This window comes from Cetorhinus maximus, chromosome 3, assembly GCF_964194155.1.
Source record: "Cetorhinus maximus chromosome 3, sCetMax3.hap1.1, whole genome shotgun sequence".
NCBI lineage: Eukaryota > Metazoa > Chordata > Chondrichthyes > Lamniformes > Cetorhinidae > Cetorhinus > Cetorhinus maximus.
In genome coordinates, this window is record NC_135881.1 from 109,718,857 (window position 1) to 109,745,398 (window position 26,542).

The window sequence follows — 26,542 nt, forward strand, 5'->3', positions numbered from 1 at the left end:
CCATCTCAGCCCGACTTTCTGGCTCTGCTACTGATGCAGCCCCTTGCCAATTAAAGGCAAATTAAAGGACTTAGTCCTGACCACATGAATGGGGTCAATTTCAGAGGTCTGGGACATGCAGCTCAGCATTTGCACTAAATCTTTAAAAATGAAACACCTTTAAAAAATATTTCTGATAAAGAAATTCTTACAAAAGTAATTCGTCCTACAGAAGCTTTTCGTGAAATTTTGCAGATACGTGCCTAAATGTTTTGCCTCAATGGTCCATATCTTATGATCAGTCTCAGAACCACTGTGTGCAATGCTAATCAGACAAAAAACTGCACACTTACCAGAATACGTTGAAAAAGGCCAGGCTTCTGATCCACAATGAGGAAGAGCACCCTCAGCGCAGGATTGCATGCAGAGAGCAGAAAAGAGAATCAATGCAGAGGAGAGGTGGTGGTGTAGTGGTATTGTTACTGAACTGGTAATCCAGAGACCTGGGGTAATGCTCTGGGGACCTGGGTTTGAACCCCACCATGGCAGATGGTGGAATGTGAATTCAATAAATATCTGGAATTAAAAGTCTAATGACGATCATGAAACCATTGTTGATTCTCATAAAAACCCATCTGGTTCACAAATGTTCTTTAGGGAAAGAAATCTGCTGTCCTTACCTGGTCTGGCCTACTTGTGACTCCAGACCCACAGCAATGTGGTTGACTCTTAAAAATGCCCTCTGAACAAGGCAATTAGGGATGGGCAATAAATGCTGGCCTAGCCAGCGATGCCCACATCCCATGAATTAATTTTAAAAAAATGCCCCCTTTTTATGGCACTAGGGGGTAAGGTGGTAGCTGGGTGAGGTGGGTAGGTGGGAGAGTGAGTAGGTGGATCGGGGGGGTAGTCATGTCAGGTTGGGAGGTGTTGTCAGTCAAGGTTAGTCAGGTCAGTTTAGGGGGCAGTTAGATGGTGGTGGGGGCTAGTCAGATTGGGGCGGGAAAGGTAGTCAGGTCAGGTCATGGGGTTGGGGGGAGTTGCAGGGGCAGTGGAGAGTCAGAGGTTGGAGGGTAGTCGACGAGTCAAGGAGTTTAGTTGAGGGGGCTGTTGTGGTGAGAGTTGGAGGGTTCAGTGTGGATGAAAACCCAGGTGTTAGACTAGGGTTTGTCTGTTCAACATTTCCTGGGTAACCTTTCAGTTAAGTACTGCGGAACTGTCTGAAGTTTCTGACTCTAGCTCAGACCCAAAGACTTTAATGGATGGCCCTCGAGAGCAGAGGAATTGTCCATTGGAAGTTCAAACTTCTCTGCAATTCCCACGAAATCAGCGCATCTGGATTTGGGTATTAGGTCTAGTCTCCAATGATCCAGAGACCAGGAGACAAGAACATAAGAACTAGGAACAGGAGTAGGCAATTCAGCCTCTCGAGCCTGCCCTGCCATTTAATACGATCATGGCTGATCTCATTTTGGCCTCAACTCCAATTTCCCGCTCTCTCCCAATAACCTTGCAACCTGTTACGAATTAAAAATCTGTCTATCTCCTCCTTAAATATATTCAGCGTCCCGGCATCCACTGCACTCTGAGGTAGTGAATTCCACAGATTCACGACCCTTTGAGAAAAGTAATTCCTCCTCATATCTGATTTAAATCTACCACCCCTTAGCCTAAAACTATGGCCTCTCGTTCTAGAATGCCCCACAAGGGGAAACATCCACTCCACGTCTACTTTGTCTATCCCTTTTAGCATCTTATATACCTCAATTAGATCTCTTCTCATCCTTCCAAATTCGAGCAAGTATAGGCCTAAACTGCTCAATCTCTCCTCATAAGACAAGCCCCGCATCTCTGGAATCAATCTAGAGAACCTCCTCTGAACCGCCTCCAATGCAACTACATCCTTCCTCACGTAAGGGGACCAAAACTGTGCACAGTACTCCAGGTGCGGTCTGACCAATGCCTTGTACAGTTGCAGCAACATTTCCCTATTTTTATACTCTATTCCTTTTGCAATAAATGCCAAAATTCCATTTGCCTTCTTTATTACCTGCTGTACCTGCATACTAGCTTTCAGTGATTCATGCACGAGGGCACCCAGATCCCTCTGCATTGAAGCATTCTGAAGCTTCTCTCCATTTAAATAATGGGCAGAATTTTGACCTTGATGGGTGGACGGGCCCCACCTGCTCGGCGGCGGGCGGGCAGCCGATCGCCACCGTGGAAACGAGACCTGCCGCCATATTAAGTGGGCGGGCGGCCCGACGGGAAGCGCTATGCGCTTCCTGTGTGGTGAGGGGGGGGGGGAGATTCCCCGACTGTCAAGAGTGCGCTCTTTCGTGCATGCGCGCAAAAGAGCACACATCTCCCTGAGGCAAAGTGCTGCCTCAGGGGGATCGCTGAAAGGCTGGCAAATATAAAAAATAGAACAATAAAAAAATCATTAACATATCCCCCTCATGTGAAAACGTCACACAAGATGGGACATGTTAATGAAATAAACAAAAACTTTATTAAACATTTTTAAAACCGCTATCAAACCTCATCCCGCCACTGGATGAGGTTTGTCAAAAAATCACCTACCCGCCTGCCCGTTGGGCCCATGCACCGAGCCGAAGTTCGCACGGGCCCCTCAAAATCATCAATGATTGGCAAGTTAAGGGATCGAAATATCGCGATGCCACGCGCTGACGTCGGGATGCTCGCGCGACGTCAGCACGCGACAATTTAAGCAATGGCATGCGGGCTCTGACACCCACACACCAGCCAGAAGATTCTGCCCAATAAGTCACCTTTTTATTCTTCCGACCAAAATGGATAACCTCACACTTATCCACGTTAAACTCCATTTGCCACATTTTGGCCCATTCACCTAACCTCTCCATATCCATTTGTAAATTTCTTATTTCTTCATTGCAACTTGCTTCCCCACCTATTTTAGCATCGTCTGCAAATTTAGCTAGCGTACCTTCTATCCCTGAATCCAAGTCATTAATATAGATTGTAAATAGTTGGGGCCCAAGGACCGACCCTTGTGGCACCCCACTAGTTACAGCTTGCCATCCAGAAAAAGTCCTATTTATCCCGACTCTCTGCTTTCTGTTGGTTAGCCAATCCTCTATCCAAGCTAATATATTACCCCTAACTCAGTGTGTTCTTATCTTGTGTATTAATATTTTATGCAGATCTGGGCCAATATTTTAAATTAGTGCTATTGTTTCAGACTGCAAAACCTGATCTGAGTTTAATAACTGTCATTCAGAAGAGGATGTGGTAGCATAGTACAAGACAACACTCAAATGATTCTAGTGTGTGCCCTGAATGCCTATGGAGGAAACCAATCCAACATGGCAAAATAAGCATTTTTAATAAGGGCGCCCAGTCCTCTACCTGTGAGTAGCCTGATTCAAAGTCCACTACCGAGGCGGTAGCTTGAGTTGGGAAATTTCTAAACTTAGCAGACTGTATCAGTTTAAAGGGTCCTGTTAGACCCAATTTTCATTCCGGGGAGCAGGAGTCAGGATCAAACTAGACCTGACGACCCCGGAAGCAGATCCGTGGCAGACGAGTGCTGAGGCAGCCTGGTTAGAATACCAGCTTGATTCTCTGGGACGTTGTCCCAGTTACTTTAAAAGCTGTTCGCCCCTCTAGCCCTCAACCCTAATACCCCCCTCACACTCACCCATCTCTATGACACCTCCATGCCAACTCATGCCCCCACCAAATGCCATGTCCCCCTCACACTCCCATGCCACTTTCATGGCAACCCATGCCTTCACCCACCACCATGTCTCTTCATACCCTCCATGCCACTTTCACAGCCACTCACCCAATATCCAACATGGGCAGACATCAGGAGTCATGTGGAGATGAAAAAATAAACCTGTAACATTCTAAAACTGTTTACACTCCTACAGACTTTATATGAAATAAAATCTCCCATTTATGAAACCTATTCAAAACTTTTAAATCTCCTCAAGTGGTTAATCTCTTATAAAAACAAACAAACATCTATTCAGACCCACATCAAAGGCAGTTAATCTTTAACAGCTTTAATAGCTTCTTTAAACAGTCAATCCAACTATGAACTCAAAACTCCCTGGAGAAAATTGTAGCTTTTGAAACTCAGCCAAACATTCATAATGACATAATAATAGCAGTTGAGAGATGTCAACAAAGAGCTCTACTGAAACTGCATGAACAGCCATTTTATTTCTAACCTACACTAGATGGCCTGCCAATCAAAGCAGCCCAGTAGACAGTGTTTTTCTAACTCTCACTGAGGCATAAACTATTTCTTTCAAGGTTGAAGAGCTGGTGATTTAAAAAAACATAAGATCATGACACTGAAACAGACCTTATCTGCCCTTCAAGAGGTGATTGAGGTGAGATTTATTCTATCAGTTTGTGATTCCCACACTGTGGGTTAACACCTTTGGACCAGCCAAAATGTAGTGAGTTTTAACTCAGCACTAAGTTCTAAAATTGTAGGCACTAAATGGCCCATCTGAGTTCAGGTTTCTCACCTATGTGAATGATACACCACCCCCCACCACCAACCTCCCCCACCCCCGCCCCTTCCTGTACTGGCAAAAATTGGATAGGTTGGAAATGGGGATGGGACTTTTGCAACTGGCTCCCTCTTACCAGTTTTAAAGGACTGAGGAATCTTCGCGACTCTAAAATTCTGGTCCCAAATCGCTGAAAATTAGTTTAAAAAATGCATAGACCCACTTCATAGTTTAATTTGTGAACAACTTTCAATTTCTTAGTAAATTAAACATATTTTAATATAAAATACATCAAAAATGTGCCTGTACTGTCTGTGTGCCTAAGAAAATGAAAGTAATTTGACGAGTCTTTCTGAACAAGCACAACTGGCAGAATCTAGCAATTCTGACCTGGGGAAATGACTAGTTTGCATGAGGGGCCTGTTTTGGGTGAAGTAAATCTTAAAAGACCACAAAATCATGAGCATAAATGGTTTTGGGCACAACTCACTTTTAAAATTCCCTGATTGTTTGCAATCGTTCAGTCAATTCCACATAGATTGTGCTGATATGACTAATGAATTCAAGTAGAAATTCGACTCCATTACTCATACTGTTCTCTGAGTAAAATAAATATTTAACTGGTCATATTTTGAACAATATCCAAAACTATATTCAAAGGAATATTGGATGGGCTTTAAAATGAGTTGCAAAATCATTACTGTGTTACTGCTGAAGACCAACTTCACACAAAGACATTGATGGATTATGTAAGCTTTGCTGCATCAATGAAAGTGCTTTCCTCCTGTGATACCCAAGCTTGTGCTTCTTGATGTCAAAAATAAATCCTATATCGCTGCTATATTGAATCTAACCACATTCAATGCCTGAGCCATGTATTGCAATTATATTCCCATTAGAGTATGAAACTATTTTCCTAACAAAGTATGGCCAAACTGTGGTAACAATCAGAATCAGGATGCTTGTTATTTCTGAGCTCTCCTGAGCTATTTTTACATTTGAAAAGCATATGGTCTTAGTCGCAAAGGTAAAGTCTAGTTTGTCATCCTTTCAGTGTTTATGATATCTGTTAGTTGCTACAATTTATCAATTAAAGAAGTATATTAATTACGACTGTGTCTGAGACAGGCATTTCATCTTTCTCCACTTTTTATGCAGAATCTAAATTTTTACAGATTAATAAAAGATGTGAAACATGTAAAAGTCCTTAAAAAGAAACAATTTGAAATCACATTCATGGAGAAATTCTTCATACAAAAGGTTGTGAGAATATGAAATGCTTCTACATCGCACAACAGGATCGTACTACAAAATCAAGATGGGTATTTAAAAGGGTGATAAATACTAACTTAGGAAGTAGGGAGACTGTGGGATATGGAAAGATGGAGTAATTTTGTTTTTATTCATTCTTGTGATGTAGCCTTCATTGGCATAATTCAAATTGCTAGCTGCCCAGGTTTGATACAACTGAATGGAACACTTAGAGCTAATATAATTTTCATGGGACTGTCGTCACATACAGGTCAGACTGGTAAGGATAGCAGATTTCCTTCACAAAAAGACATGGGTGAAATAGTTGGATTTGGTATGACAATCCAATAGCTTCATCGTCACTTTTACTAATACCAACAGCTTTTTATTTCCATATTTCTTTGGACTTAAGTCAAATTCTCAAACTACCATGATTGGGTTTGAACTCACATTCACTTAGTTTTAGCGTATACCTCTTTGTGTTACCAATCTAGTGACAAAGCCCTTAGGGGACCATACCCATGGGGTTACAAAGGTAGAGTTACCATGGCTAATGAATAGTAGTGAATAGTAGAAATCCTGTTCTTGGATTCCTAATTTTTAACGTTTAAATGCAACAAACAGTGGATTATTTAAAAGAATAGGGGACACAGTTCAACCATTTGATTTGGAAGGAAACTGACTCAGTTATTGGGGGTGGAGCATTTTAATAATCAGCCCAGGTGATCCATACAGCAATGGCAGAGCACAGAAGCTCAGCAGAATATTGGGGCAGTACCCTGGTTCTGTAAGGGTAGGGAGCCAGAGTCCTTCATCAGACCAAGCAGGAAATTAAAAATTAAGTGTTCCCCAGCAGGGGAAATAATTAAATAGGCCTGTAATCACAGAGGTTATCAATTTCCTGTGACAACCTTAGCTGCTTAGGTTATTTGAGGCCATTAGATGTCCTTGTATGGAACCCATCTCTACTCTCAACAGGCATGGAACTGGTAGGCCTAAGGATGGGATGCAGGTGGAGGAATGACCCTACTGCTGGAACATGCTTCTGTGCGCCACATCAACCTGAGCCGCTATGCATGGTGGGCTCTATTCAGGTTCCCACCATAACAAAGGAAGCCCCAAATTTCAGCTGATGGGAATGAAGTAAGGCTGAAGCAGAAAATCTGCTGCAATGCCTCAAGAAGGAGGAGCAGGACTAATTTGATTTTAGTTTTTACGGAGGTAACAAGTAGGGATGATGAGGGTAGCATGTTGGACACAATCCACATAGATGTAGCAATACTTTTGAAAACCTTCACATGGCAGACTGGTCAAAAAATTAAAAAGCTCATGGGATCCAAATGGCAAGTTGAATTCAAAATTGGTTCAGTGGCAGGTAGTAATATGTAATTTTCGATAGGTGTTTTTGTAACTGGAAGGCTGTTTCTAGTGAGAACCCAAAGGGCTCAGTAATAGTTCCCTTGCTGTTCGTGGCACATATTTTTAATCTTAAATGTAGGGGGTTTGCTTAAGGCATTTGTAGATGATATGAAAATTGGCTGTGTGGTTGATAGTGAGGAAGAAAACCGTAAACGACAGGAAGATGTCAATGACTGGTCAGGTGGGCAGATAAGTGGCAAATGGAATTCAATCTGGAGAAATGTGAGACAATACATTTAGGGAGAACAGACAAAGCAATGGTAGGATTCTAGGAAGTGCAGAGGAACAGAGGGATCTTGGAGTGCATGTCCACAGATCCCTGAATGTGGCAGGATACTGTGGTCAAGAAACCATACAGGATAGTTTCCTTTATTGGCGAAGGCATAGAGTATAAGAGCAAGTATAAAGGGGAGGTGATGGTGTAGTGATATTGTCACTGGACCGGTACTCCAGAGACCTAGGGTAATGCTCTGGGGTCCCGGGTTCAAATCGGCAGATGGTGGAATTAGAATTTTTAAAAAGAATCTGGAAAAAGTCTAATGATAACTATGAAACCATTGTCGATTGTTGTAGAAATTCATCTGGTTCACTAATGTCATTTATCCCATCTTTATCTGATCTGGCCTACATGTGACTCCAAATCTGCAGTAATGTGGTTGACTCTTAAATGCCCTCTGAAATGGCCTAGCAAACCACTCAGTTCAAGGACAATTATGGATGAGCAATAAATGCTGGCCTAGTCAGCGATGCCCACATTCTGTAAATGAATTTTTAAAAATAGGTTATGCTATAACTGTACAAAACATTAGTTAGACCGCAGCTAGAATACAGTCCTGATCACCACATTACAGCAAGGCTGTGATTGTATTAGAGAGGATACGAAGGAGATTTATAAGGATATTGTCAAGAATGGAGAACTTAACAATGAGAAAAGTTTGAATAGGCTGGGGTTATTCTCTTTGGAACAGAGGAGGCTGAGGGGTGATTTAATTGAGGTACATAAAATTGAGAGTCCTAGATAGAGGATAGGAAGGACCTATTTCCCTGAGCAGAGAGGTCAATAACCAGGGGCATAGATTTAAAATAATTGTTAGAAGGATTCGAGTGGAGTTGAGGGTTATTTCTTTTATCCAAAGGATGGTGGGAGTCTGGAACTCAGCCTGAAAAGGTTGTAGTAGAAGAAACCCTCAGTGCATTTAAAAAGCACTTGGATTATGCACATGATGTGCTGTAGCCTACAGGGATATGGACCAAGAACTGGAAAGTGAAATTAAGCCAGGTAACTCTTTTTCAGCTGGCACAAACACTGCAGGCTGAATGGCCTCCTCTGTGTCATAAATGTTTCTATGGGCAGAATCTTCCGGTCGGCGTGTGGAGGGCGGGCGCCGACACGTAAAATGACGCGCGATGACGTTGGGCGTGCATCATCGCGATACTTCGTTCGGCAGGCGCGCGCCAGAGTCATCCCCGCCAAAATGTCAACATCCAATTAAGGCCATTAAGAAATTAATTAAAGCAGTTAAGAACATTGCCCGTCCAACCTAAATGTTGGCGGGCAGGCGAAAGTCCACGGGCGGGATGAGGTTTCCTGAAGCTTTTATTAAATAAATGAATAAATTGTCATAAATTTACAAACATGTCCCCACTCATGTGACACAGTCACATGAGGGGACATGGTTAACTAAATTTTTAAATCATTTCTGTCATGATTTTAGTATACATTCAATCTCCCTGAGGCAGCTCCGTGCCTCAGGAAGATTGCTGTGCTCTTTCGTGCGCATGCGCGTAAGAGCGTAGGCCCTGACTCTCCCTCCTTCCCCTGCCCGCACAGGTAGCGTTCAGCACTACCGGCCGCGCGTTACACTGGGTGGGCCTTAATTGGCCCGCCTGCGTAAAATGGCAGTGCAGAGCCAATCGCGGGCGGCGATCGGCTCCTTGCCCGGCCCCGCCCGCTCCCGCCCTGCCCGTTCACCATAGGAAAAATCCTGGCCTTTGTTCCTATTAAAAAATAGCGGAAGACCCTTGATTTTGAAGGAAAGGATTGAATCTTCTTGGGGGTAGGGGAATGGTGGGAGTTTGGTGTTTGGCAGAAGATCTGCAGAAACTGCACAGGAACAGTGTTAATCATGTTCCTGCTGTTATTCTAGGATTTCTGTTGAAGTTATAGCAGATAATCAAAAGAACCTGCAGAGAAATTTAACCATTCTGAATTATCTGGGGGCAAGTCAGGTTGAGGAGAGGGAGAGGTAGCCATTTGAAAGAGTGCACTTGCTACGTCTTCCCTAGGGTCTGACATCACTCTTTTCCTGAAAGTCCCCGGTGATGGCAGTGGCAAAGGCAGTAAGGAGAGAAGTTGGTTGGGATTCCAGATCCCGATATATGGTGAATGGTCTATTGGCAGTTAGCTAATCTCTCTGCTGGAGAGGAGAAGACAGACTCTTGGCTGCAGTGCCAGGAGTTGAGATGTGGCACCAGTGTTCCCTGCCCTATTTCCCTTCATCTTTGGTCCACATAGCAGAAGAAAATTCAGCCTCAAGACTGCGAAGCATTCTTTTTTACAATATTTGTATTCTAAAAATAAGTTCACAGGGCTGATTTTCATTTCAGGATTTTAGCTGTGCAAAGTGTGACCTGCATCTGTGAGGAAAGAGGTGCCTTTGATCTTAAAGTGGCTCGACACCATTTGCCTATATGGAATGTATCATGAGTTGAGCAAGTTCAGTCTATCATTATACTAAGGATTTTGCATTGCAGTATTGTGCAATTTGGGTGATTGATGCACAAAGTGCTGTGTAACTAGGGTGCAAGATACTGCTGATGTAAATCTACTTTTTTATAATGTTGTATAAATTTGAATGACACTGGAAATTGCCACTTTGTTGCTTATCTTTTAAAATAAATGAGCATTTCAGACGCTTTGAGAATCCTGGAAATAAAATATTATTTGGTTTTGTGCATACCTTTACTTCTTTATCATAGTCAGCATTACAAAATTACAGGAAACCATTATTAGTAAACGTGGAACAGAAAACTTAATACAGCTTCACTCACAGCAACTATTCTTGTTAGTAAATAATCTTACCAGACAAATCAATCCTTGTGCACATGTGGCCATTGCCACTGAATCCTGGCGGACAGTGGCCACATGTGTAGCCAACCTCTGGTGGCCGGTGGTCAAAGCACTGTACTCCGGCAAAACACGGCTTGTTGGCACAGCCACGACTGAAGCTAGGAACGCGAACTGAAGAGGAAAAGCAGAACATTGCAATTAGCAATAACAAAAAAGACACCTTGGGGACAAATATTTAAGATTTAGTAAATGATGTGTGCGTGTAGCTGGACTGAATACAATACATAGAGAAGGCACAAGTCTGTGAGCAATTAACTATTTCACTACCCTAAGGCAACTGAAGTATTTTTTTAATTTAAAATTACGCATTGTAACCCAGCTATGGTTCAGGATCTTTATGTTTATGCCCTCTCATTAATACAGTTATTTATTTGATTATTTAATTGGTTATTTGAAAAGAAACAATGTGCAGTGATGGGCTGAATGGCCTCCTTTTGAATTGTAATAATTCTGTGATTCAATTCCTGGCACATATTGGGGTTACTTACATGGTGATTTCAGAATGCTGAATGAGTGTAGCTATTACACATAGGTAGAAGTCAGCATTACAAAACAATAAAACTGAGGAAAATACAACTCGAGTCTGTTCTACTCTACCAGTTATTGATATTGTTTAAAGATACATCAAACAATGCTTCAGTGTTGTTGGAATTACTTTTGAAATTAGAAACAGCAGTGAGTAGAAACATCAAATTACCAAGTGTAACACAGGCTAAAATTCATCTTAGCTGGCAGTACAAAATGGCAGGTACTGCAGGACTCAGGTGCCCATCATGCTCCCCGCCTGATATTTAATTCCATATAAGATGTGATTTATAACTGGTGCCAGAAGTGCTACCGCCCAAGACAAATATCTATCATCCATCGGTTCAATAATTACTATCCCATCAGTTATAAGATCATAAGAAAACATGGAATGAAAAATTAATTAATTTGACTCTCCACACTTGCTCTCCAGAGGCAATATAAAATCTAATGTGCCCAATTTTGAGGATGTGGCAAATAGTAATGAAAGTTGTGAAAGACTGCAACAAAACATATAAAGGCTATCAAAGTAAGCAGATAGATGGCAAATGTAGTTCACTATAATAAAAAATTTGGAAATATGCTTCTTCCCTTTTGTGAGGCAAAAATGAAATTCCCAGCAAAGGTGGCATACAAACATACATACGAACATACAAATTAGGAGGAGTAGGCCACTCAGCCCCTCAAGCCTTCTACGCCATTCAACAAGTACATGAATGATCTGATTGTAACCTCCACTCTACATTCCTTCCTGTCCCTGATAACCTTTCATCCCCTTGTTAATCAAGAATCTATCTAGCTCTGCCTTAAAAATATTCAAAGTGATCACCGCCATTTTGGGAATATAAGAAACAGGAGTGGGATAATTCATGTGCCCCCTCAAATCAGCTTTGCCATTCAACAGAATCATGCCTGATCTTTGACCTCAGCTATACCTTGCCGCAGTATCCCTTAGTATCCAAAAACCTCATGGTCTCTGACTCCAGTATATTCAGTGACTAAGCATCCACAGCTCTCTAGGGTAGAGGATTACAAAAGTTCATAACCCTTGAGTGTTTCTTGTCTCACTCTTAAATGGCTTCCCTTATTCTGAGACTGTGACACCATGTTCTAGATTCCCCAGGTGGGGAAGCATCCTCCCAGCATCAACCCATCAAGCTTCTTAAGAATCTTATATATTTCAATGAAATCACCTCACATTCTTCTTAACACTGGGGTATATAGGCCTAGTCTATTAAATCTCTCCATAAAGGATAATTCCCTCACCCCAGGAATCAGCCTGGTGAAATTTCCTTACACTCCCTCTAAGGCAAGTACATCCTTCCTTAGGTAAGGGACCAAAACTGTACACAGTTCTCCAGGTTTCATCTCACCAAGGCTCAAAACAACTACAGTAAGACTTTTTTGCGCTCGTACTCCAACACCAGTGTATAACACACCATGTGCTTTCTTAATTGCTTGCTTTACCTCATGTTAACTTTCTGTGATTCGTGCCCAAGGACCCTCAGATCCCTCTGAATACCAAAAGTTTTCCAGTCTCTCACCATTGAAACTAAAGTGTGGCAACTAGGTGACAAGGGCTATCTGCTGACCACATGGCTGATGACTTTGGTGCACAACCAATGCAGATGTGGAAGGCATGCATACAATGAAAGCCATGGTGCTGAAAAAAATGGGATGGAGCAGACCATTAGCTTCACTACTTGGATCACTTTGGAGGAGCCTTGCTTTTCTTGGCAGAATGGGTGTCAAGATTTACTGTGGTCTTTTGCATGTTGCACAACCTCATCATCATAAAGGGACAGCCTTTTCATCATGAAGGGACAGCTAAATGGCAAACAGCTTAGGAGCACGATAAGCAGGAAGAGAAGGAGGAGTAAGAAGAGATAACTGGGAAAGCCTCTCGCTGGCTAGGATGTTTGTGAAGAACTTATACTGGTAACGTTAATCCCAATTCCCCATTCACCAACTGCCCCACACCTTGCCTTCTCTTTGTCACTTACCATTACAGTGTTCATTTGGTCACAATACAAAATTAAAAGCTGCCACAAAATAAACATTCAAAACAATATTTATAAATCATTTCACATTGTGTAAAAAAGTCAACTAATCATTTTTGTACATTCCCTTGCTGTCTGTTGGTTGTGTGACTTTGCATATCATAATGCTGTTCTGCAGAACTACCCCAATTGGCTACTGCATGGCTGGTGGAACGATGCTGACTTTCAGTGGAGAAACTGCAAAAGGACTTGGAGGAATATCCTTGAGCAGATCTGGACTTAGTAGGCCTCGCTGCAGACTGCACCATCTTGGCATGGGTAGTAGTATTCTGGGCTGGCTGGCTGATAGGCAACAGCACGGCCACTGGCAGAAATGCCAGGGGTGTGCAAACGAATGCTCTCTTCCAGAGAAAAGACAGCAAGTTTGTGCCCCCTGGAGCCACTACCACCCTCCTGAAGGACAGCACCTCCGCTAGTAATTTGTTAGAGAACAGATTGCTGGACCGCGGTGGCATCCTGCAAACACTTTGAACATTGTAGTCCACAGCCGAGATGGCACAGCTTGCATTACAGCTAGGCCACCTTGCATGACTTCAGTCTGAGCTTCCAGTGCAGCAATCAGACTTCTGCTAAAAGTTGCAGTTGAAGCTGAGACATTGGTCATCAAATGAGGCATCATGGTTAGGTCCATATGTGTGCCAATGGAATTGACCACCACTTCTGTGCCGGAAAGGATGAGCTCCAAACTCTGTGCAAAACTGTGTGCCAAATTGGTGCTGGATTCTTCCACGCTCCCTGACAATGTCTGAAGGCTTTCTGGCAGGCTTTACAATGCACCAAACATTTTGTTGTACATGTCCATGAACCTGTTTCTGTATGCTGCCTCATCAAAGACTCAGCTGAGTCCTCTCAACTCGTGTAGTGCAACTCCTTTGGGACCTCGCCCTCCAGTGAACTAGTACTTGTGCTGTCCTTGCCCCCTACCGTAGGTGCAGGCCATCCTTGCCTGGTGTCTTTTCATATGCAGATTTTCCTCTATACTATCCTCTAAATTACATGCAGTGTTAGAATCTAAGCTTATGACTTTGAATTTGAAATCAAGTGACAGTGCTCTGTCTTCATCATCACTGCCCTTCTTGTTATTTGACAACTGTCTGATCAGGTTACAGTTCTTGGGTATCTGAAAGAAGAAAGGAACAAGGATAAAATCGCACTGTGGAGGGAGATAAAAGTGAGAAGTGTATGCACCGTCCCATTCCTGTCACATCCTGCCTCATTAATAATAATTTCCCGGGAAACGTACCGGATCGCTGGCAGAGAGACCTCTGATTCCCCACCCCGCTGTCACCTCAGACTCTCAGTAATCTGGGCGTCATATTTAAAGGGCACCCCTGCACAGAGCTAGCACTCTCTAACCGATCGAAAGGTGCTGGAAAGTCATGGCTGCCAAAGGGAGGAAACATGCTGCCCTCGAATTTAGCCACGCCTCCCACGGGCGCCTTTTGGATGCAGTGGAGGCCCGTCGCGAAGTCCTCCAACCCCCACTCTGGGTGACGACCAGCAAGCAAGGTCACCAATCCAGCTTGGGAGGCAGTGGCAGCGGTGGTCAGTGCCAATGCCCTGCAAAAGAGGACAGCCACCCAGTGCCGAAAGAGGATGAATGATCTCCTCTGTTCCACCAGGGTAAGGCACTCTTCCCATCACTCTCAACTCACAAACCCATCACACATCCACAGGGATCTCACTCACTGCAAGTTCAAGGGACATCACCATTCACTCTCTCACACACTCCTTCATCTGCTCCGTGGATCATGTCCTCATCCTGTCCATGGCACCGCTCACCACCCTACACATGCCAGACATCCTTCTTATCTGGCCTGGCAGATGTTCTGTTTACACTCTCTCCATCTCCCTTTATGCAGGACAAAAGGGAAAGGCACCAGACTGGTGGAGGAATGTCCGGCATCAAGGTCCTCACAGACATTGAGAATACAGTCATCCAGCTGGCCCACAACGATCTAGACCATTCCTGTACTGATGGTGAGGTCAGCAGTGTTCAACCAAGTGAAGATCCAGGAGTGCAACGTCCATCGGACAACATTGCTGTGAGTTCCCCTGTTCCACAGGCTCCTGCCATGCACTAATTCTTTCTCCTTTCTTTCACAGGTACTTCTGGGAAGCAGCCAAGGAGGGTCCATGAGCCAGGTCCGTGACTCAAGCCCCGAAGACACCTCAGAAGAAGAATCTGATGACAGCCTAATTGAAGACCCTTCACAGCGCTCGCCCACGCCCTCCACCTGTGCAGAGACACATATCTCGGTGAGACTTGGTTCTAGAGTAGCCTCGGTGTCACAGTCTGGTGAGCAGATCGCATTGCCTGATCCACAGCAGGCGGAGGCAGGGACTTCCCAGGTTTCCTGCACTCAGAGGACAGCTGGATGCCAGAAATCTGCTGAGTCCAAATCAGATGAGGAGCCAGTGGACTTGGTCACACCTCAGTTGCTGGAGCTGCAAAAGAAAACTCGGGAACATCGGGAAGAGATGTCTGCTGCACTGGAGTATTGTGTGCAGTTTTGGTCTCCTTACCTAAGAAAGGATATACTTGCCATAGAGGGAGAGCAGCAAAAGTTCACCAGACAGATTCCTGGGATGGCAGAATTGTCGTATGAGGAGAGATTGGGTTGACTAGGCCTGTATTCACTGGAGTTTAGAAGAATAAGGGGAGATCTCATTGAAACATATAAAATTCTGACAGGGATGGATAGACTGGATATAGGGATGATGTTTCTTCCAGCTGGGGTGTCCAGAACAAGAAGTCACAGTCTCAGGGCATGGGGTAGACCATTTAGGATTGACATGAGAGGAGACTTCTTCAGTCAGAGGGTGGTGAACCCATGGAATTCTCTACCACAGAAGGCTGTGGAGGTCAAGTCACTGAATATATTTCAGAAGGAAATAGATGGATTTCTGGACTCTAAAGGCATCAAGGGGTATGGGGAGATCGTGGAAGTATGGCGTTGGGATAGGGGATCAGCCATGATCATATTGAACTCCTGCTCCTATTTTATTTTCTATGTTTCCTCAGATTGCAAGACACAATGGAGGAGATCATGCTCCTTCAGTCTGAAGCGACAGTGCCGGCATGCCAATGCATTGAGATTAACATTGGTAGGATGGCTTTGCGGGCTGAATTCTATCACCGATGCCATAGTTGGCCTCCAGCAGTGTCAATGTGAGAAGGGTGAGGAGCAGCTCGATCTCACTCCAGCTTCCCCTTCTCCTCAAGAAGTCAGCCAAGGACCCTTGGGTACCCATAGGGAGTAGAACCAACAGGTGCACACCCGGGGCCATCCACCCAGGTGGGTCTGGGAGTATCCGGTTGATCCAAATCCCCTTTTCCTGTGACCCCAGTAGTTCCAGCTCCACAGGTCGAGGAGGGTGTCCCTGCCATACAGCAGGACCCGGAAAGCAGGATTAGGGCCCTCTAGGTTTCAACCCTTCAGAGAACGCCTGCCAAGCTCATCACAGATAGGAAGGAGCAGTTAGCAGGCTGACTCTACCTCTGCTGTCGGTGTAGAGGGAGCATGAAGACGTAGCGGCAGGTTTAGGAAGGTTAAGAAGATGTGGTTGCACAGACAGGGATGCTAATCACTTGTACATAATGTTCGCTATTGTAAATAAACTTCCAAGAATGTCTCCTTGTTATGATGAGCAGTGTTCATGTCACTCAGATGTGAAACTTTGGTTCCTGCACAAGATAAAGGCAGGTGTCTCAGACCAGGGCCTCTTCCCTGTGCAGTGTGTAACCTTCAGGTCAAAGTGATGGTGTGGCTTCACACTCACTGGACACATTACTGATGCCTGCACCTCGGCAGTGCTTGTCATTGCTGCCAGAATGTAGTGGGCATGTGTCACAGTGTTCCATCATTCTCTCTGTGTGCTCTCAGCATCTTTCTGGTGGGCTGGCCGCCATCTCTTCAGCATCTGTGACCAGTGATGCTGTGCTCCTGAAGGGGTCAGGTGCTGAAGGCTGACAAAGTATCAGATGCATTTAAAGTTTCACGGCTGCGTCTCCATGATATGACGTTGATCACAGAGCACAAGTGCGCTGCCCTCAGCCAGATAGGAGTTAGACATTCATAAAGGCAATGTGGATATCTATGGAGTGTCCTCAATGCATCTCGTCATCACTCGCCAAGAATCTTGCGGCTATGAGAACCTCCTGAGTGTGCCTGCCTCGTCTGACCAGGTGTGATGACCTCATCCTTGCCTTCGAGGACCTCATCACCGTTATCCCCTTCAACACCACCCTCATCTGAGGAGGTGTGCATCTTCTCCTCAGCCAGGTCCTTCCCTCGTTGCAGCGCCAGGTTGTGGAGTTCGCAGCAAGTGACGATGAAACTCCACACCCTAGGTGGACTGTACTGCAATGCTTCAGTTGAGGCACCAGAACCTCATTTTCAAAATGCCTATCATTTGCTCCACCAAAATCCGGGACATGGCATGAGTCTCGTTATACCATCACTCTGCTGCAGTCGGAGGCCACCGCATGGGTGTCATCAGCCATGACCTCTGTGGGTAGCCCCTTGTTCCTGAGGAGCCAAACCTGCAGTCTCACTGGACCCTGGAAAATGTCAGGGATCTGAGGTCTGCTAAGGATGTGGGAGTCGTGGATGCTCCCTGGGAATCGTACGCAGACCTGTGGGATGTGTTTGGGGTGGTCGCACACTAGCTGAACATTCCTCAAGTGGAAGCCCTTGCGGTTGACATAGTTGACTGCTTGTTGCCACGGAGATCTAAGCGTCACGCGATTGCAGTGGACGGCACCCTGCACCTGTGGAAAACCAGAGATCTGTGCAAATCCCAGCACTCTTGCTTCTTGGCTTGCCTGATACCAGGCGAAATGCACAAAGTTCTGTGCCTTCGCGAAGATGGCATCTGTGGTCTCCTGGATACACTTGTGCATGGAGGCTTGCAAGATCAGGTTACTTTCACGACCACTGGCAGTGGATGATCTCCAGGTACCCGTGGCGCCAAATCCTGCAGCAAGCGGCATATGTGACCAACCAGTTCCCTAGATATGCGCAGTCTTTGGCGACACCAGTTCTCAGTCATCTGCAGGAATGACAGGCGCCGTCTATAGACTGCGTGTCTAGCGGTCCTATGAGCAACTGCTCTCTGTGGATCTTGAGCTGCATCGCAGCAGGCCCTGCCGCCTCTTCATCTTGAGGGAGGCGCTCCTCCCTTTGCTGAGCCAGGCGCCTCCACTGCACTGTTCTTCTTCTGCTCTGGTCTCTGTAAGCCATGAGGCATAACGCTAATGCACTAGGTTCCATGGTCCTGATGCTCTCCCTCCTGCAGAATCAAAGAGAGGGATGCGTGGGTTAGCATACGTGTCTTGGTTAAGTCTGAAGGCCCCTTCATGCAGGCAGGAGAGTCCTGGCCACCATTTGGGTGGCCAGTATGTAGTGCGCTCGTTGGCTGTCTGAACCCCCACACACCTCCATCCCACTCCACTTGACTGATTGGTGGCAGCCTCGGCCGCTGGACTGCATGCTGTGCTCTCAGCTCAGGCATTCTCCTAACCTGCATTGCAAGGTTGCGTTGTTAGCTTGAACCATGATGGATACTGGTCCAAACCTTCACAAAGACATTGCAAGGGGCTCCGAGTGCCTCCACCAGTGACTGCGCCATGGCCACCTTTCACAAGGGGATTTTATGACTTGTCCAGTTCACCAATTGTTTTCCTGCTCCCTAAAATGCACATTAATTTGCAGTCTACGCCCGAAGATTGAACAGTTCTGGAGCATTTGGTGGAACTTTCATGCTTTTGCATTTCTTGAGTGGGCAGAAAATCTTCAAAGGCCCAACTCTGAGCATGTCAATGGGGCTGCAGCTGAACAGTCTCAGTTACAGAAGAATGCTCACTCCAGACAAGCTTTTCCAAATTGCTGGCCATTTCCCACATCCCACTTTCTCCCACCCAACCCCGGCATGTGCTTGTGTACTTCCTTCAGTCTGCGCTGCCTTGCCCCCCACCCCCTGGGCATGTGCTTGAATATGTCCTTCAGTCTGCGCTGCCTTGCCCCCTACACCCCCGGCATGTGCTTGAATATGTCCTTCAGTCTGCGCTGCCTTGCCCCCCACACCCCCGGCATGTGCTTGTGTACTTCTTTCAGTTTGTGCTGCCTTGCCCCCGACTAACCCCTCCCCTCCCACCACCACCAACGCCCCCGCCCCACCATCCAGCCTCACCTGCAATGGATCCCTTGCCCCAGCACCACACTGAAAGCCAGCCAGGAAAAGGTGACTTGCCTCTGCTCCCCACAAATGTGTGGGCATCTTTTTTGATGTACTATGGGCGATGCTTGCGAGCTCTGTGCAAGGGTGTGTGCACTCACTTCCAAGTTCCCTCTGAAGTTCAGGTCGCCAGGCGCAAGCCTTTTAAAGGCAGTTGTGAAGCATGCTGTTCTGAAGTCACGCCGATGTGTGCGGTAAACTTACTTGACATGGGGGGATGATTCCGGTAAGCTGGGCTTAAACTGAAATGCTGAAGTATTGAAATTAGGTTCCCGACGCGCGGCGGTGGGAAACGCAGCCCGCCATTGGCGGGTGGAGCAGATGATTGCAAACTGGTTTCACAACGGTGTGAAACCGATGTTTGGCCTTGCTGCCATATTGTCTACCTCCCTACTCCGCCCTGAGGCCCGACACCAACGTGGCCAGAAAATTCCAGACTATGAGTTACTGGAATGTGGCTTTAGTATTTAAAAAAAATCAATCTGGTGTTTCTAACCAGTAAGTTCAAAAGTCAATTCTTTGATATAAAGCATGGTTTCTCAACAATATTTTATTACTAATCATTGATAGTATCAGTACCAGCTGAGAATCCAAAAAGAATCACTTACAATGTCTCTCCTGATTAAGTAGAATATACAATTCTAATTTGTCAACATTTAGCAGTGGGATAATGAAGACAGCTGGCACTGTGCATGTGCGTGTGAACAGAAGATTTCAAATAAGTTGATGGCTAGAAATTAATCCAAGCAATGGTGCTCTCGCCCACTATCTGGAAAGCTGGCAAGAGCACTGCATTGCCTCCTTTGGTGAAGATGCGCCAATCAGCAGCTCTCCATTGCCACCAGAAGCGGTAGTCGCTGCAATCAATATGCCTAGAGGAGGCCCTAAGTCAGTGAGAGATCCAGGCCACAGGTGAGTGAGGGTGGGGTGGGAATAGCAAGGAGGAAGTTGGTGGCTAGAGAGGGCAGGAGGTCATAAGAAAGTGCAGGAAGGTGGCTCTCAGCGGGCACATCCATTCCCGTTGCTGGGTCCCTCAATCAAGCACTGAGTGCTTGACAATAAGGGAACACACAAATGGGTCAGACTGATGTAGTGTTGTGTGATTACTTAACTAACATATGTCATGTATATGAAAACTTTTTGTTGGCATGGCAGGTTGCTGATGTTTTTGGTTGGAATTCTTCATGAAACTAGAGTTGGTTACCAACGTGTTAAGGAATTTTACATTATGTTCTCTACTATGCACACCTACAATCCATAACATGTAAACTTGTAAATAATGAGCTTGACTATGGCTGCATTGTATTGCAGATACTGATCTAAGATTGGTATCTGCACAGCACAATATTCTGTTGGCAGACTCTAAATGATACCATATAGCTGAACAAATATATTTGCTTTGGTCAGCTGAGGACTGATTGCTGACCCAACTCTGAAGTTAAATTGCCAATCTTGGACTCTTGCGTGTCTGAAATTAATTCAAAAACATTAACATAATGAGAATAGTGGAAGTGTAGAATATGCAACAATCAGTACTTTGTTATTCTCAATTTAAAATGGTGAGGTAGAGTTATCATGATAAACACAAAAAGGATGGGGACAAATTGGAGTGGGATTTAAGCCTGGCAAACATTATGAGGCTTACTTAAATATTTATAGTGAGTTCCTAGTTCATATTGCTTCTAGTACTGGAGTGAGAGGTTCAGGAAATTATGGGCAGGATCTCCTGGTCGGCGAGCGGGGGCGGGGCCCGCTCGCCAACACTTAAAATGACACGGGATGATGTCGGGTGGAACTCCCAACATCATCCCGCATCATTTACATTTTCAGGTCGGCGGGGGCACAGCCGAGTCAGTTGCGTGCCCACTGACCTGTCAACGGTCTACTGAGGCACTGAAAAACTAATTAAAGTCATTAATGGACCTGCTCGTCCAACCGTAAGGTCAGCCGGCGGGCCGGGAGCCCTGGCGGTCTTCGGAAAAAGCATGAAACCTCATGCACGGGAGGGATGAGGTTTCATGAAGGTATTTAAATTTTTATTAAAGATTTCAATGAAAGTTTTGGACATGTCCCAGTTCATGTGACAGTGTCACATGATGGGGCATGGCAGGGAAAAATTTTAATCATGTTTATCAAAAGTTTTAAATCGGAGCCAATTTCCCTGAGGCAACGCTTTGCCTCAGGGAGATCTGTGTGCTCTTTCGTGTGCATGTGCGAAAGAATGCACTCCTGGCTGAGGGAATCCCCCACCCGAATGCACAGGGAGCGCATAGCGCTTCCGAGCGGACATCATGCTGGGTGGGCCTTAATTGGCCCGCCCGGCGCGCCCCCAATTGGGGCCACCGATTGGAAGCGCGCCCGCCCGTGCCTGTTCCTGCACTTACTGGTGGGGGGAAAATTTTTCCCTTTGTGCCAAAAGCGCTTAAGTCACTGAAAATAATGTTTAAAATGATGCATGCAATTAAAGATAAATAGTCACAAGTTAAGGGAAAACTATGGGCTGAATTTTCCCCCTGTCAGGGGCGAAGTTGAAGGGCGGGCACGCACAGGCGCGTTTCCGATTGATACCCCTGTTTGGGGGCGCAGCACCATTTTATGTGGGCAGGCCAATTAAAGCCCGCCCAGCTCAATGCGCTCCCTGTGCAGGCGGGTGGGGGCAGAATCCCAAAATCGAGAGCGCACTCTTTTGCGCATGTGCATGAAAGACCGCACTCATCTCCCTGAGGCTAAGTGCAGCCAATGTCACATGATCTGGGACATGTCTATAATTTTCACAAAAACTTTATTAAAATTTTTAAAAACCTACATGAAATCTCATCCCGCCTGTGGATGAGGTTTTATGCTTTTACTAATTCGCGCCAAGGCTCCTGGCCTGCCCGCCAACCTTAAGGTTGGACGGGCAGGTCCTATAATTACTTAATTGCTCTGTCAATGGCTTCAATTGGCCACTGACAGGTCGGCGGGCGCACAGCTGATTTCGCTGAGCCTCTGCCTACCTGAAAATTTAAATGGGGCGCGGTGACATCAGGAGTTCCCCCCGACTGCCCTATATGTTCAGTTCCTATGCGGGTTCTAAATGTATTAAAATTGATAACTCTGCCTTTGCAAATGTTAAAAATAATTCATTTTTAGTCTTAACAAAGGCTGCATTGGGCTGAAAAAGATGCAAGTACTGGTCACATCAGCCAATGCATCAGTCACCTGTTTGATACATTAAACTAGCTGGTATTTCAGGTGATCCCTAAGCTAGCCTGGAAGAAAATAGAGACAGGATAGTTGCAGATAATGGTGACCTTTCCTATCGCTAACAACGTTGTTCCTATGTTGATGTTGGCTACAGCTGTTCTTACAGTTGATGGCATTGCTATGCGACTGGCTTGATGCTGACCCAGAGCCTGCAAAATCAGTTGTCCTCATCAATCTTCAGACAGGTGTTTCAGGGTCTGCAGATATATTTGGTGAAACAGTGGCAGATGTTACCAATCTGCATGCAATATTTGGACATCAAATGAACTCATATTAACTATCTTAAGTTGTCCTGTCAACGGGTACAGGACTCTATAGTATGTATTAAATAGCTTGTGATGCCTCGGGCAAAATTTTTAGCTCGGTGGGCGGGTGTACCCCCAACCCGCTCGAGCGTGAAATGATGTGTGTTGACATTGGGTGAGCGACCCAACAACAACGCGCAGTCGCGCGATAGTTTGGTTAGCAGGCGCACGCCGGAGTCGGCAGCATGCCTGCCGACAATTAAGAGGCCTGTTAAGACCATTAAAGAATCAATTAAGTTAAATTTTTCACTGCCTGTCCAACGAAAAGGCCAAGCTGTCTTTGCATTTTTTTGGAAACCTCATCCACAGGCAGGACGAGGTTTCCAAATGCAAATAAAAATAAAATAAAAGTTTTAAAATTTAATTAATAACATGTCCCTGCTCATGTGACAGAGTCACATGATGGGACATATTTCATTACATTTTTCAATTCTTTATTTTTTTAAGAAAAACTCTTCATCTCCCTGAGGCAGCTCTGTGCTTCTGAAGTGCGCAGTTGTGTGCATGAGCGAAGTTCGCGCTCGCCCTCTGCCCGCACAAGCAGCGCTGAATGCTGCTGGTCGTGTTTCACGCTGGGCGGGCCTTAATTGGCCCACCAATGTGAAATCACCTTCCGGCCTCGAACGCAGATGGCGTTCGGGTTCCCAACCATCCCCGCACGCCCCTGCTGAGCCCGCCAGACATGGGGTAAATTCTGCCCCTCAAGTTGGAGCATTCTTTGAACTCTTGCAAATGCTTCAATTACAGTGGGCTTCCAGGGGATTTTGAAAACAATATTTGGATTTTTTGGCTTGTGTAGGAACATTCTTATTATGTTTCAAAGTCAAAAATAGGAGAAAAAAATCAAAGCACCTATAAAGAATTGAAAAAAAGAATATTAATAAACAATTTTTAAAAACCTACAGTAGAAAATTTTTATGAAGAAGTAAATATCAGTAGTAAAAATGTCCCTTGCATTTTAACTACATGGATAGGCCAAGTGAAATTCTATTGTACATGAAAGAAATCATGTGAACTCACATTGTTGTAGGGTGGCCGAGTTGTACTATTAGTAATAGAGTTGAACTGCAGACACTTCTTAAGCGGAAACATTAAGTGTATTTACAATATACTCAGCAGCAACTACGTGTGTGCTTTCAACTCCAACTCTATCTCACACTGACTGCTGAGGTAGCCCACACTATTCTCCTATTGGTTACTACAGATCATGTGATCTTCTTTAACAAGTATTATCTCAAACGTACATTACACACTAAATAAAACCATAATTACTACATTACATCCCCCTTTAACTCGGCTATACATATTATATTTACAAGTACATATTTTTCAAGACGACATAATATTTACACTGGGCAAGGAATTTACAAGTTCAATCTTTCAAGTGACTTCCTGATACGTATGGAACGTCTCAGTTCCACAACTTCAGATGCTTTGTCAGGAGCATCCTTTTCTGGAGTTGCCTGAACGTCAGGTGCTTCGGTGGTTGCAGTTCTGCAGACTCAACTCTTACAGGAACATCAGACATGTCTGTCCTGGGTTGAGTATCCTCAACTGGAAACGCAGACCCATGATCACTGGTGGAACAAAATCGTGGTGATTTGTCTCTTCCTTCCTTAAATGGTCCACATGTTTACGGATGATTCAGCCTTCCACATCCGCGTGTTAAGATAGAGGTCCAGTCACTGCACTTATTTCACCCGGTAACCACTTTGGTCCTTCTCCGAAGTTCTTCACGTATACCGCCTCTCCCATGGTAAATTTCCTCTCATGACTATGCCAGTTATGTCTGGTTTTTCTGGCTTCCCTGACTCCTTTCCACCTTCCCCTCTAAATTTGGTATTATTAAACTCATTCTCATCCTGAGATGGCGTTTCAACAATAACTCCGCAGGTTTGACACCTGTTGTTGTTTGAGGGGTAGTCCTGTAATGAAAAAGAAAGCATGCTAGCTTGGTTGCTAAGGAATCGCCTATTGTATTTTCATGCCTGCCTTGAACATTTGAATCGCCCTTTCGGCCAGTCCATTTGAGGAAGTGACTTCCTGATACGTATGGAACGTCTCAGTTCCACAACTTCAGATGCTTTGTCAGGAGCATCCTTTTCTGGAGTTGCCTGAACGTCAGGTGCTTCGGTGGTTGCAGTTCTGCAGACTCAACTCTTACAGGAACATCAGACATGTCTGTCCTGGGTTGAGTATCCTCAACTGGAAACGCAGACCCATGATCACTGGTGGAACAAAATCGTGGTGATTTGTCTCTTCCTTCCTTAAATGGTCCACATGTTTACGGATGATTCAGCCTTCCACATCCGCGTGTTAAGATAGAGGTCCAGTCACTGCACTTATTTCACCCGGTAACCACTTTGGTCCTTCTCCGAAGTTCTTCACGTATACCGCCTCTCCCATGGTAAATTTCCTCTCATGACTATGCCAGTTATGTCTGGTTTTTCTGGCTTCCCTGACTCCTTTCCACCTTCCCCTCTAAATTTGGTATTATTAAACTCATTCTCATCCTGAGATGGCGTTTCAACAATAACTCCGCAGGTTTGACACCTGTTGTTGTTTGAGGGGTAGTCCTGTAATGAAAAAGAAAGCATGCTAGCTTGGTTGCTAAGGAATCGCCTATTGTATTTTCATGCCTGCCTTGAACATTTGAATCGCCCTTTCGGCCAGTCCATTTGAGGAAGGGAGGTACGTGCAGTTTTTACATGAATGATACCGTTGAGGCTGATAAATCAATGAAACTCAGCACTCATAAATGCTGTGCCATTATCAGAAACGACTACTTCTGGTAGTCTGTGAATGGCAAAACTTTGGTGTAGTTTCTCAATTGTAGCAGCTGACATTGGTGGCTTCACGTCTTATATGTCCAACCATTTTGAATGGGCATCGACAATGAGCAGAAACATTGTTTCCAGGAAAGGTCCAAAGTAGTCAATGTTCAACCGCACCCAGGGTCTACCTGGCCACTCCCATGGGTGAAATGGAGCTGTCACTTGCAACTTTTGCAGTTGCTGATGTTGTCCACAATGCTTTACCATACTCTCTATTTTGCTGTCCATCCCTGGTCACCATAAATAGCTGCATGCTATGGTCTTCATTTGGGAAATTCCTGGATGGGCACTGTGCAGTTCAACTACAAGAGGCTCCCTCCCTTTGGAGGAACTATCATTCATGCATCCCACAATAAGATGCCATCCTGTCTGGTTATTTCATGTCTTCTGTTGAAGTACGGTGTCATTTCATCAGATAGGGGCTACTGTGACCAACCATGCAGCACTTGCTCTCGTACTTGAGATAGGACTGCGTTGCGACTTGTCCAGTCTCTGATCTGTCAAGCGCATATCAGTGAGGAATCTAAGAAATTTAACAGTAAAACAAGTTCGTGTGGAACTGGGACATGGTCATCATTTTCTTGTAAAGGCAAACGACTAAGGGTATCGGCGTTTGCAATTTGATTGCTGGGCCATGTATGAAATTGAATTTGTATGCTGCCATCATTGTATTCTTGCCGAGGTTATGGGTGGTATAGCCTTATCCTCACAAAAAAATCCTAGTGGTTTGTGGTCTGAAACAATTGTAAAATGGCAGCCGTGCACGTGCTGGTGAAATTTCTTGACACCAAAGATGATGGACAGGCCTTTATCTATCTGCGAGTATCCCTTTTCCGCTGTGGAGAGCATTCTTGATATGTAACCTATTGGCTGTTCCATGCCGTCATCCATCTGATGAGAAAGCACTGCTCCCACTCCATAGGGAGATGTGTCACATGTCAGTACCAATTCTTTTGTCTGGTCGTAATGCACTAATAGATTGGACGAGTGCAACGATTGTTTCACCTTTATGAAAGCTTCTTTCTAGGGCACCTCCCAAGAT

The 26,542-nt window shown here is 45.0% G+C and overlaps 1 protein-coding gene across 1 annotated transcript in view; it reads right to left on the minus strand.

The window, feature by feature from the left end:
• vwde (von Willebrand factor D and EGF domains) overlaps positions 1-26,542 on the minus strand; it is a 379,611-nt gene that overhangs the window by 101,781 nt on the left and 251,288 nt on the right. The window contains exon 21 of the mRNA XM_078538828.1: positions 10,243-10,401. Coding sequence (XP_078394954.1) covers positions 10,243-10,401 — 159 coding nt within the window. The remainder of the gene's footprint in view (positions 1-10,242; positions 10,402-26,542) is intronic.